Source organism: Bos grunniens, chromosome 19, assembly GCF_055505025.1.
Source record: "Bos grunniens cultivar Pamir isolate PY7600 chromosome 19, Bosgru_T2T1.0, whole genome shotgun sequence".
Lineage (NCBI taxonomy): Eukaryota > Metazoa > Chordata > Mammalia > Artiodactyla > Bovidae > Bos > Bos grunniens.
Window position 1 is genome coordinate 43189488 of NC_141183.1, and position 13359 is coordinate 43202846.

General features: G+C 45.4%; 1 protein-coding gene across 10 annotated transcripts in view; it reads left to right on the forward strand.

Annotated features, from left to right (window-relative positions):
• PHF12 (PHD finger protein 12) overlaps nucleotides 1–13359 on the forward strand; it is a 40021-nt gene that overhangs the window by 12057 nt on the left and 14605 nt on the right. For 9 of the 10 annotated variants that reach the window (XR_015148163.1, XR_015148162.1, XR_015148164.1 and 6 more), the window contains 2 exons: nucleotides 9511–9583; nucleotides 12167–12560. Coding sequence is in view for 7 of the 10 variants with exons in the window: in XM_086360000.1 (XP_086216126.1) it covers nucleotides 9511–9583; nucleotides 12167–12560 (467 nt within the window). In the remaining 3 variants the exon portion in view is untranslated. Of the gene's footprint in view, nucleotides 1–1329; nucleotides 2181–9510; nucleotides 9584–12166; nucleotides 12561–13359 lie in introns of those variants that run through there. The other variant, XM_086360004.1, reaches the window with a different exon arrangement.

Consider the following 13359-nt stretch of genomic DNA (forward strand, 5'->3'; position numbering starts at 1 on the left):
AATGCCGTTAAATATAAATGCAGGATTTTTATCTGGTAGTGGACCTCACGTGGATGGATGAGACCCGTGAACTGTGAAATTAAAAATCAGAACCGCTCAGTGCTATTGTTTGCTGGCTGAACACCCCCGCCACCACCACCACCCCAAAAAGGGGAGGGGACATAGATGATGGGGAAGGGGGCTGCAGGCAGTGAAATCTTTCTTAGTCTGATATTTTATTTCAACTGAAATGACCATTTGTGGGGCTGGAGAGCTTCTGATTCTTGGAGAATGATGGGTTCTGACAGGAGGGACCCTAACCAGTTCATTTGACTGACCTCTTTTAGAAGAGAACCGAGTGGAAGGCTGTTGGTGTATTGTGTACAGAAAGGCTGTTCGAACAGTGTTCCTGTGTGTATTACATAGAATATTTTGACAGTCCAGGGAGAGAAAATGGAGTGTGTTCTTTTTTAAGTATTTCTTCATCCACCTGCTTCCTTTTGTCTTAAGACATACACCAAAGCTTTTAATTTGGTTAGGTGATATTTTCATGTCTCTCCGACTGCCTTTGGTTCAAGTTTTAAAATGTCAGTGTCACTTAGCTGAATGGACATTTGCAAGCCATACATCAGAAACAGCATATTAAAAAAAAAAAAGTCCAGAGCCCTATACCATTTTTATCTGCATGTTGTGATGCGAAAAAAGAGATCTCTGAAATAAAAGGCAGTCTTTCTGCTTCCTTGTCTCCCTTCACCTCTCCCCTCCTCCCTTTGTTCTCTCGATCCCCTCCCCCTCTCCCTTCCAGTTCTATATTGAAAATCTGCTTGTGCTGGATGGATAATTAGCGCAGAGCTATGGAGCAACAGGTCCCGCTGGTAGCGACTAAATCTGAAGTAAATGTTAATGTTGGGCAGGTTCACATGTATTAATAGGCGAAGGAGAGCAGTGAGGTTAGACTGGGATCAACCGCACTGGTATATGACTTGAAATAGATCCTCTTAATTAGAGAGCCAAGAACCATGACAACTACCAACATCTTCCACCTGCAGTGGTGAGCTGCTGCCTCATTAGTGAATGAAAGAGACATTCTAAATTAAAACCGGGCTTCTTCCATCCTTTAGCTGTAAGTTGGGATCATCTGGCTCTGGACTTTGAATCTTTGACCCAGGGCAGGCATTACAGTTAGCTGAGGGGTGTATGTCTGTGGTTTTCTCAATAGACCAATCTAGACACCCTCTTCAGCAACAGAGGCACATCATTTGATTTGTTGGTGGGAGTTCAGATGTTAGAGTCCTGCAGCAGAGGTTTAGGAGTGTTTGCTTGAAATAATTAATGTCTTTGACAAACTTTTTTTTTTTTTTTTTTTAATTTTTGGCTGTGTTGGGTCTTCGTTGTTGCACGTGGACTTCCTCTAGTTGCAGTGCACAGGCTTCTCACTGTGGTAGCTTTTCTTGTTGCAGAGCCCGGGCTCCAGGCACGTGGGCTTCAGTAGTTGTCCACACAGGCTTACTTTTCCCAGACCAGGGATCAAACTGGTGTCCCCTGCATTGCATGGCAGATTCTTAACCACTGGACTGCCAGGGAAGCCCCTTTGACCAGTTTTTTAATTGGTTTGTGTGTAGATGTTACTGTTAACAGTTTATAGGCCCTCTCAGGCCTCACAGAGAGCTACTCTGTGAGATGCATATCCTTCAGTTGTACACTTTCTGAAGATTGAGAGCTCCATTGCTATGAAGTATTTTATAGCTTACAATGTCTTCAAGATCAGGTAGTGGTTAAAATAAATAGCAAGTTGAGGAGCGGTGAACAGTCATTCTCTGGCCAGTAATTGCTTTTAAACAAACGATCTGGAAGGAAACATCCATAGCTGTGAAGATGGGAAGATATTCTGTAAGAGCGCCACGCTCCCAGGACACCCTTCTGTCCTGGGGAGAAGGTGCCTGTCTTCTAGCACTGTGGGGCATATTCTTTGAAGCCAGAAAATAAAATAAAGATCCTTGGCCTGTTGTCTAAAGAGCTGCCAGTTTTCCAAGACAAGCCAGCTCACGTACAGAACACGACTTTTCTAGGGCTCACCTTTCTTCCCAGGACTTAGTTCTCAGAAGGAACCTAAACGTGGTTGGTGGACCACTGTATGCTTGGTGGACTTCAGTCTCTGTTCCCAGGGAAATGTCTCCACTCCCAGAACCTTCCTTTATCAGGTAGGTTGTCGCAATACCGAAATACACCTTCTTCTTCTAAGACTATAGTCTCGGGACTTCCCAGGCAGTCCAGTGGTTAAGACTCTGTGCTACTATCTCAGGGGGCATGAGTTCGATCCCTGGTCAGAAAACTAAGATCCCACATGATTCTGGGCATGGCCAAAACATAAAAAAATAGTCTTCTCATGAACACCTCAAGATCCTTAACTTCATCATCTCTAGAAGATCACTGGCTTAATTACCATTTGCTGAATAGCAGTTGTTGAGATATAGAAAGAATCAGGGAAGGGCCACTGTCACCTTCAGGTACCAAAAGACCAAACTTCTGAGGCTCTGGGTTGTCTGGGATCCATGAATAGTTGAGTCTTACATAGGTCTATATGCCAAGAAGCAGTTTGTAGTTGATTGTTCTTTTCACATTGCCTCTCGACTGTGATCCCTGAGAGCAAGGACCGTTTCTGAAATCTTGCCACTTAGTACATTGCTTAGCATAACGTGGGAGGGGGAGGTGTGGGTGGATGTGAGAGAGTTCAGTCATGTCCAACTCTTTGTGGCCCCGTGAACTGTATGTAGCCCACCAGGCTCCTCTGTCCATGGAATTTTCCAGGCAAGAATACCAGAGTGGGTTGTCATTTCCTCCTCCAGGGGATCTTCCCGACCCAGGGATGGAACATGTGTCTCTTGCGTCTCCTGCATTGGCAGGTGGATTCTTTATCACTGCACTGCCTGGGAAGCATAGTGTCCAGTAATACTTGAGTAGATGAATGACTCTGGTCTTCTCTGCCTAGAGGCTGAGCTTCTTGACGGGGTAGGTCATAACTGGTTTGCTTTGTGTCCTTCCTACAGCATGGTACCTCCAGGGTGGCATTGGTTAGGAAGCAGTGGAAACTCAGTAAATGAAGACTAATGGAGAGGGAAATGCTTGACCTTATGGTTGAGGAAGTTACCGTGATGGATATTCCATTGTGTTCCCCAGAAATAAGAGAACTCGCAAAGGTTCTTTAAAAACAGATTGGGCTCAAGATTTGGAAGAACCAGGAAGCTGATTTTGGTTCTCATTCTGCTGCTTTCTGACTCCATAGCTTTAGATTAATGAGTTTGGAGATACCTGTATGATGGGAGTAAGAATTTTCACAGTTTGATGGTGAAAATCAAATAAGAACATCTGTGAAAACACTTTGTGAACCGTAATACAGTAGATGTAAAATGAGATTATCACTCTGCTGTTTCTAAGCATAGTGATGAGGAAGCACATTGATGTCTTTACAAGCGGCACTGGCTGACGGTAGTGTTTTTATGGTTTTTCCTGCTGAGCAGCAGAAACTTTGATAATTTCAGCATCCTGACTTTAACTTTTAATCATATTCTTCTGTAGAGGATGGCCTTCATCACCCTGTCTTCATTGATATACAGGATTGAGAGGGAGCTGGGATGGAACCATGTTCTTCTTGACAGGCATATTATGATTTAAAGACTTTGGCATGCATATAATTGTTTTGAAGTTGCATGCTTAACTTGTGAGAACACTGTTCTAATGAGGGAAGCAGCTTTAAGATGGGTGGATGAGGCAGGGGAGTCCTCAGGATGTGTGTGTGAGCAACCCCGAGGCTGCAGAATCTCCTTTCTCCCTGGAATCCTTTCTCTGTTGGCAGTGTTTCTGATACAGAGCAAAACCAGTCTGCTTGCAGAACAGCATCTTCAGAACTAGTTTCTAAGCTCATTCAGTTCAGTTCAGTTCAGTCGCTCAGTCGTGTCCAACTGTTTGCAACCCCATGAATTGCAGCACGCCAGGCCTCCCTGTCCATCACCAACTCCCGGAGTTCACTCAAACTCACGTCCATCGAGTCGGTGATGCCATCCAGCCATCTCATCCTCTGTCGTCCCCTTCTCCTCCTGCCCCCAATCCCTCCCAGCATCAGAGTCTTTTCCAATGAGTCAACTCTTCACATGAGGTGGCCAAAGTACTGGAGTTTCAGCTTTAGCATCATTCCTTCCAAAGAAATCCCAGGGCTGATCTCCTTTAGGATGGACTGGTTGGATCTCCTTGCAGTCCAAGGGACTCTCAAGAGTCTTCTCCAACACCAGAGTTCAAAAGCATCATTTCTTTGGCGCTCAGCTTTCTTCACAGTCCAACTCTCACATCCATACATGACTACTGGAAAAACCATGGCCTTGACTAGGTGGACCTTTGTTGGCAAAGTAATGTCTCTGCTTTTGAATATGCTGTCTAGGTTGGTCATAACTTTCCTTCCAAGGAGTAAGCATCTTTTAATTTCATGGCTGCAGTCACCATCCGCAGTGATTTTGGAGGCCAAAAAAATAAAGTCTTACACTGTTTCCACTGTTTCCCCATCTATTTGCCATGAAGTGATGGGACCAGATGCCATGATCTTCGTTTTCTGGATGTTGAGCTTTAAGCCAACTTTCTCACTCTCCACTTTCACTTTCATCAAGAGGCTTTTTAGTTCCTCTTCACTTTCTGCCATAAGGGTGGTGTCATCTGCATATCTGAGGTTATTGATATTTTTCCTGGCAGTCTTGATTCCAGCTTGTGCTTCTTCCAGCCCAGCGTTTCTCATGATGTAGTCTACATATAAGTTAAATAAGCATGGTGACAATATACAGCCTTAACGTACTCCTTTTCCTATTTAGAACCAGTCTGTTGTTCCATGTCCAGTTCTAAGTTGCTTCCTGACCTGCATATAGGTTTCTCAAGAGGCAGGTCAGGTGGTCTGGTATTCCCATCTCTTTCAGAATTTTCCACAGTTTATTGTGATCCACGCAGTCAAAGGCTTACCCTACTCCAATGGCAGCCTGTCTTTTGTTGACCCATTTCATGAATCTTTGTGTAGATGTCTGAGTTGAAAAACTGCCTTCTAAGGACTTCCCTGGCTGTCCAGTGGTTAAGACTCCACATTTCCAGTGCAGAGGGCACAGATTCGATCCCCGGTCAGGGAGCTAAAGATCCTACATGCCATGTGGCATGGCCCAAAAAAAAAAAAGCTTTTTATAAAAACTGCCTTCCAAATAGCTTGAAAGGAATTGCTCAAAGCAAAGAGGAAAGAATCATCATCATGAGAAAGCTTGGTGGGTGATTCCTGTTTTCCAGCCACGACTCTGATGGTCATTTTCGAGAAACATAGAACTTCCTTCCCTGTTCATCCCTTCTCAGAAATTACTGCCTTCTCTCGAGATACCATATTTTCAAATTTATTTCAAGATGCATATTCTGCCTCTAAGAAAGCAGCAAGGCCTCACTTTTTAAAATGTCTGTGTTCATCCTGGAGACAACACTCTGACTTTCCTGCACGACTCCCTGAACTTGCAGCCCTCATCCCACACTTCAGGGCAGACAAGAGGAGCCCATGGCCATAATCTAGGATTCTGAGAAATGTTCTTAAGCATGATATCTCTAAAAGTGATCCTTTAGAAGCCAACCAGGAGCTACTTTTGAGAGCTGCTTAGTATGGATTTTAAGCATTTTACCCCTGTGTTAAGAAAGATAAATTGTTTAAAGAGGATTTAAGTAGGGTGTTTCTGTATGAAGTTTAGGCTTGCAGGTATGGACTTTGATTCTGCTATCTTCTTATTTTGTGACAGAAAACATAAGTAATTTCACGTGTAATTTAACCACCAAAATAAGTCAACCACATTGCCTCATCTCATGACTTCGGCCAGGGGGCAGTTACATTCACTCTTAGAAGCCCATTCATTTTGTGCTCCCCTGTTCTTTAAAGCCTTATTGTGTACCTGCTGTGTGCCAGGCATTATGCAGAGTATGGAAATACAAAGGTAAATGAGGCAGAGAGCAGGATTCGGGTCCTTGAGAGTTCAGTGTATAGTGTGGCCCAGAAGTGCCATAGAGGATCGCGGGCTGTCAGAGGAGACTTCCTGGTGATGATGCCTGACTTGAGCTCCAGAAGATGAGGAGCTCACCAGATGAAGGACTGGAGGGAGGCTCAGCTTTTGTGGTTGTGGGTAGCAGCTCTGGCATGAGCAGAGACACAGGGTTGAGAAACAGTGTGGACTGTGTAGGGAGCCACCAGACTAATAGAGCTGGGGAAGGGGCAGATTCCTGGCCTGCAGTACTGAGGAGCTTGAACTTTATCCTTTTGGGGTGAGGGCGATATGGAAGGGCTTTTAATTAGGAGACTGACATGATCAGAATTGTGGCAGAATTATTTTGCCAGCGGGGTTAGACATAGATTGAGAAAGGCAGGAAGAGCAGCCGGGGGGGCATTCACATCTTGGTAAAAACATCTAAGCCACTGCCACCTTGCCTCACCCTTCCCTGCTACATGTTTGGTATAGGTTATCTTGATACAAAACACGAAGCCAGTAGGCAGATGAAAAGAAATGATGAAAAACAGAATCAGAAATGACAGCTCTTTCAGGGTTAATTTTAATATGACAGCTGCTGAAGCATAGCAGAGTCTGTAGGCCTTTGCAGATTACACACATGCATTTCATTAGTTTGGATATGGCCTGTGAGGAATATACTGGAGAGAACTAGGGGAGACTTTACCGGTGACAGTCGTGTGTGGTCCTCTAGGGCGTGCAGGCCTGTCCCAGTAGGCCAGCCTGCCTCCTGCTTTCTGCTTCCTGCCAAGGATCCTCCTGAGATTCCACCAGGGAGACTGAATAGGAAGCAGTGAGCTGTGAGGGCTTGCTGGACATCCTGACACGTGTGCCTAGGGCTCTGGGGATGTGTTGACAAAGCAGGAGCTAGGAAAATTTGTCAAGCTAAGTGCCATTTAGGTAGAAAGGGTAAAGTAGCCTAGCATTAAGGCCTAGGACTTAAGGAAGAGTCCTTATATATCCATAGCCTAAATACATATAATAATTTGTTTTTAGCATTTTTCATATATTATGAAAAAAAATGTCCTCCACACCATTCCAAGTTGGTGAATTCCAGGAACCAAATGTAGGAATTTCTTAAGCATAAATGTAACCTTATTCTATATAGCAGTTTTCAAACTTGGGTGTTGAGCAGAATCACCTGGAGAGCTGGTTAAACACACATCGCTGAGGCTGTCTCAGAATTTCTAATTCAGTAAGCCTGGAGTGAGGGCTCAGAATTTGTGTTTAATTTTTTAATTGAATTATAGTTAATTTACAATGTTGTGTTTCAAGTGTATGCAAAGTGATTCAGGTATACATACATACACACACAGAGGTTCTTTTTCATTATAGAGTATTGCAGGATACTGAGCATAGTTCCCGTCACCATACAGTAGATCCTTGCTGTTTACCTACTTTATATTTAGCAGTGTATGTATGTTAATCACAAATCTTAATTTACCTTCCCCCACCCTACTCTCCTCCACTGCTATCTCCTATGGTAACCAAAAATTTGCTTTCTATGTCTGCAAGTATTTTTTCTAAGTAAGTTATTTGTATCATTTTTTAGATTCCACATGTAAGTGATAAATGATGATTTGTCTTTCTCTGACTTGCTTCACTGAGCTGCAAGTGGTGGTTCACTCTTTTTACGGCTGAGTAATGTTCCACTGTATATGTGTACCGTATCTTCCTTACACATTCATCTGTCGATGAACATTTAGCTTGCTTCTATATCTTGGTTATGGTAGATAGCACTGCTGTGAACATTGGGGAGCATGTATCTTTTTGGACAGAATTTTTATTTGTAGTAAGTTCCCAGATGATGCTGATGCTGCTTGTCTGGAGACCACACTTTGGGGTCCACTGCTGTAGAGACATTATAAATGTGACCCTCCTAAGAATTTACTAAAGTTTCATATGATTCTTAGAAACCTTAATGGAAATCAGTGATCTGGAGAATCGGTAAGACCAGCCCTCCACAGCTATAATTTTGATTCAGTATTGACTTACTGAGTGACTACTGTTTATGCAGCCTCTCTATTGTAAAGATACAAAGAGGGAAGGAGATCCAGTCCTTGTCTTGATTCCTCTGATAAAAGAAGTAAGAGAATTGTCATACAAGGGAAGGCATAAGAAGGATGTTTTAGTAGTCTGGGAAGAGCACATGGAGGAGTTGTGTGCTCAGTTACCTATCACTGGTAACAAACTTCCCCAAAACTCAGTGGCTTAAAACAGACCCTAGTTATTATCACCCACAAATCTGCATGTTGACTAGGCTCAGCTGGGTGGTTTTTCTGTTCAGTTGTTATCTGGGACTGTGGTTATTTGGAGGCTCAGCTGAGTTGGCATGATCCAGGATGACTCAGTCATGTAGCAATAGTCGGTGCTGGCTGTTGACTTGGAGCTGATTGGAGTGCCTGAAGTCTCCTCTGTGTGACCTCTCAGCATGAGAGCAAGGCTCTGAGATGGAATATTCCAAGCGTGTAAAAATGGAATCTACAGGGCTCTTCAGATGCAGCCATGGAAGTTCCTACATTGTCACCTCTGCTGCATTCTGTTGGTCAGAACAAGTCACAAGAGAGAATGCCTCAGTGATCCAGTGGTTAGGACTCCACACTTTACTGTTGAGGGCATGGGTTCAATCCCTGCCCTAGTTGGGGAACTGGGATCCCGCAAGCTGTGAGGCGTGGTCAGAAAAAGACAGGCAATTCGAGAGGAAGGAAATGGACTACTTCTGGGTGGAAGGGTAGCAGAGAATTTGTAGCTGTCTTTCATCTACTATAGGCTGATTGAGGCAGGCCCTACAGGGTGAATAGAGTTTCGATAGGCGCAGCTTTCAGGGGGAAGAATTTTAGAGGAAGAAATAGCAAGTCTTCAGTTTAACTAGGGGGGAAAGTTCCCAAAAGGGGCCTGGGAAGATGGAAGAGGACCCTGTGACAGACGGCTTTGAACAGCAGGTGGAATATCGTGGACTTCCACCGGCCAACTTTGAAAAGGCTGTGGAGAACCTCTCTCCCCGTGATTTTATTAGCATGGTGCAGAGTTTAGAAATGACTTGAATACTCCAGACCAGTTCATTATATCTTTCACTGTCAGTCCAGTGTTCGTAGCTCTGGGTTTGGCATCTCTTTCTAAGATGTGGGAAGGGACGCTCACTCCTTCAGTTCAGTTGCTCAGTCGTGTCCGACTCTTTGTGACCCTATGAATCGCAGCACGCCAGGCCTCCCTGTCCATCGCCAACTCCCAGAGTTCACTCAGACTCACGTCCATCGAGTCAGTGATGCCATCCAGCCATCTCATCCTCTGTCGTCCCCGCTCACTCCTTAGGTTACTGTAAATGGGGCCAAGTAAACATTTTGAAGGATAAGAGATGTATAACTGCAGAATACAAGTTGAGCACCATGTGGCTTTGCGTCAGACCTAGTTAGGCTTGTCGCCGCTGCAGTGGTGGGTTAGTCACTTAGTCTTGCCCTTGTCTTTCCCGCAGCAACCCTCCACTGAGTGAAGAGATGTTGCCTCCTGGGGAGTGGATGTGTCACCGGTGCACTGTTCGCCGAAAGGTAAGAATGCTGCTTTCGGAAGGCTTTGCTCCAAATGCCAGATCTAGACCACTGATAATGAGAGCTAAGGCGGCCTGGTCCTGAAGGCATTTTCGTCCCTTCTTCTTATCTCTTCCACCCCTGAATCACCCTCACACGCCCCATGATACTGTTTAGAATCCGGTAAGGCCTAAAATCCAAACATGGGCTGCTGAAATGGGCTGAAGAGCTGTGTTAATTTACTGAGACATGTTCACTCACTAGTGACAGGAGTGGTCTGATCTCCTTGTAGACCTCTTGATAACTGGCCTGAACATAGTGGCAGCTGTATCCATGGCGAAAGGGGCTGAAGAAGGCTGGCCCTGCAGCTTGATAGAAAAAGGATTCCCCTCACCTTGAGGCAAATAAGTCACTGGTCTCCAGAGGCTTGGCCAGGTGTGGGGGGTGGAGAACATTTTGAGCCACTTGGACCCCAGGTTGTCCAACCTCTCTTCAGCTTCCCTTCCCTCAGCTTTGATAATTCAGTACTGGCTTTGAGAACATAATTTTCTATGTTGAGAACTTCTGTGGGGTTCAAAAGCTAAATGCTCCCTTATCAGAAAAGGAAGTAAGTGTGCTTCCACCCAGATAGCGAGACCCAATCCTCAAATTACAGGCTGTGGATTAGAATTTGTATGTGGATTGTAAACCATTCCCTGCCCTACCCCCGCACTAACCACACACCAAGCAACTGTCCTTTGTTGTGACATCACATCTTTTCCTGGCCCCTCAACATGATGTCACAATGAATGATGACTTCCTTTGTTGCAGAAACAGGATGAGATGATTCAGAGATTGTGGTTTATGTGTGTAACAGTTTTTAAGCTTTAAGAAGAAAGTTAACAATTAGGCGGACACTTTTTCAATGTGTGCATAGAGTTCCTATTAAAAAGTAAGCCAAGGCCAAGTCAGCCACCCTACCAGAGCAGTGGTTTGATTTCTCTTGATGTCCACAAAGCAGGTGTCCTCCAGCTTGTCCTGTTCCCAGGATCTCTGCCTGTGTGTCCCCAGCTAGATTAGAGTGGGGCTAGTTAGAAACATCTGTTAGCCAAGAGGCCATTCAGAAACTTGCCACTCAAAGAAATTGAACTGGACAGGGTTGGGAACTAATGTGGCAGAAGAGACAAAGCCAGGAAAAGGGGGTGAAGAAGAGGAGCTAACATTGTTTGGGCGCTCATCATAGCTGGCTGTTCTACACGTGTTTCATTAATCCATACAGCCCATAGGAGTGCAGGTGCTATTGTCTCCATTTTTAGAAGGAAGAAACTGAGGTTCACAAGTGTAGAACTTAACCAAGTACTCAAAAGGATTGACTGAACCAAGTTTTGAACCCAAAACTTTCTGACTCCAAACTCTATTACTTCTTCAACAATTTAAACAGAACCACTTGTGGGGGATTATACTATAGTATACCTTTTTCTGCATAGTGTGGTTTTCCCAAAATGCCACTCCCTGCTCTCAAGTGGACCTCTGTGTCTGCCCACGCCATGTCTGCCTTTTGCACCACCACCACCTCTCCGGCCCTCTGGCCTCCCTTAGTTACAGTGAAGGGGGTTGAAATGGCCTCCTGGGGACCTCACCGACCTCTCATGTTCAGGTCCCACTGAACTAGGAGGTCCCACTCCTAGTGGAGGCTAGATCTTCCCCCCATCTCAGAGCCATCCCTTTCATGTATCCAGAGCTCTTTGTCACAACCAAATCCCTGAGAGGAGGAGGAGAAAGGTTTTACACATAGAGGAATTCCTGCCCTCCAGCCGGAATCACCTAAGGTCATAAGGAATCAGTGGCAGAACTGGGACAAGATCCCAGGTCTCCTGGCTGGACCCCAGTGCTAAACCTTCACTCTGCTTGGACCCTTGGAGGAAAATGTATTGGCAGTCATTCAGTCCTACTCTGTGCACTTAGTCTTTTCCCTGTCCCCACCTTTCCATTCAAAAAGTGTCACTTTCAGAGTTCTGGTTAAACTGGAGACATGAAGCCACCATTCTTGGACACCATAACTGCTGGGTCACTGCTCCACACACCACCCTTCCACCTTGTAGTGTGGTTGCCTTGCAAGCCAGCACCCAACATCCCTGGATAGGGAGCTCGGCTTGCCTGTTTTACTTTTTATCTCTGCTTTTACAGACTTTTCTTTATTTTGAGCAAGGTTCTTAACAACCCTTCAGGAGGACACTCCCAAGGCAAACTGCAGTGTTCTCTGTCCTGGACTCCCTGAGTTGTTCTCACTGTCCTCACTTAGTCTAAGTTTATTCTCACTGCTTTAACTTTTTAATCCCTTTACCCCCACCTTGTGTGGAGACACTGTGTATCATGTGATATGTGGTTTGTTTCTAACTTTGGTACTTTATGATTCCCTGCCCCAGTGGTTTTGCCAGCTGTAGTTTAGTTCAGCCATAGTTTGGTCAACTTTCACAGACCAGTGTTCCAAGTCCGCAGGTGGGTGAGTCTGTAATATTAAGAGACCCTCACGGTTGTGGTGAGCGGTCTTGCGGGACTCGTAGCATCCATCGCTTTCTGTTTTGTGATACTCTATGTGATGGGCCCGCCTGTTCACTTGCACAGAAACGAGAGCAGAAGAAGGAGCTGGGCCATGTCAATGGACTGGTGGACAAATCTGGCAAACGGACTACATCCCCCAGCAGTGACACTGACTTGTTGGACAGATCAGCTAGCAAAACTGAACTCAAGGCCATTGCCCATGCCCGGATCCTGGAAAGGAGAGCCAGCCGACCTGGCACGCCCACATCCAACGCCAGCACGGAGACCCCCACCTCTGAGCAGAATGACGTCGACGAGGACATCATTGATGTGGACGAGGAGCCAGTGGCCGCAGAGCCAGACTACGTGCAGCCCCAGCTGAGGCGGCCCTTTGAGCTGCTGATTGCTGCCGCCATGGAGCGGAACCCCACCCAGTTCCAGCTGCCCAATGAGCTGACGTGCACCACTGCACTGCCAGGTCAGCCAGACCGCCATATCCCCCCAGCCCGGCTTCCACAAGGCTGCCGTCCACCCAGGAGGCTGTGCAGCCTGGGGGTCGCTGTCCGTGCAGCCACTGTCTCAAGTTCCTGTTTTGGTTTGTGGAAGGATCTTTGAAGGCTCATATGCTTACTCAGTTTTCTAAATTCCACCCTTCCCAGTATCACTTTAAAGCAGGGAGGTGGGGGCGGGGGGCGGTGTGGAAAACATACACATAGTTCAAAACTCAAAAAATGTAAGAATTTCAATAAAACATTTCCCACCTGTCCCTGTCTGCCGTTGCCCAGTTTCCACCTTCCTTCCCCTCATAGATAACCACTCTTTGGTTCTTATGTATCTCTTAGAAGCCAATACAGATATGTTTATCATTTTCCCCTTAAATAGCATGCTTACATACATCTTTCCATATTAATGTTGACATTCCTCAGTTTTCTTAATGGTTGCATAATAACACATTATATAAACTAATTTCTTATTAATGGATATCCTGGTTGTTCCTAATCTTTCGTTCAGTTCAGTTCAGTCGCTCAGTTGTGTCCGACTCTTTGCGACCCCATGAATCGTAGCACGCCAGGCCTCCCTGTCCATCACCAACTCCCGGAGTTCACTCAGACTCAACGTCCATCAAGTCAGTGATGCCATCCAGCCATCTCATCCTCTGTCGTCCCCTTGTCCTTCTGCCCCCAATCCTTCCCAGCATCAGATTCACAACAAATGGTGTTTCAACAAATAATTTTGTAAATATATCACTGTATACAAGTGAGTGTATGGAGGATAAA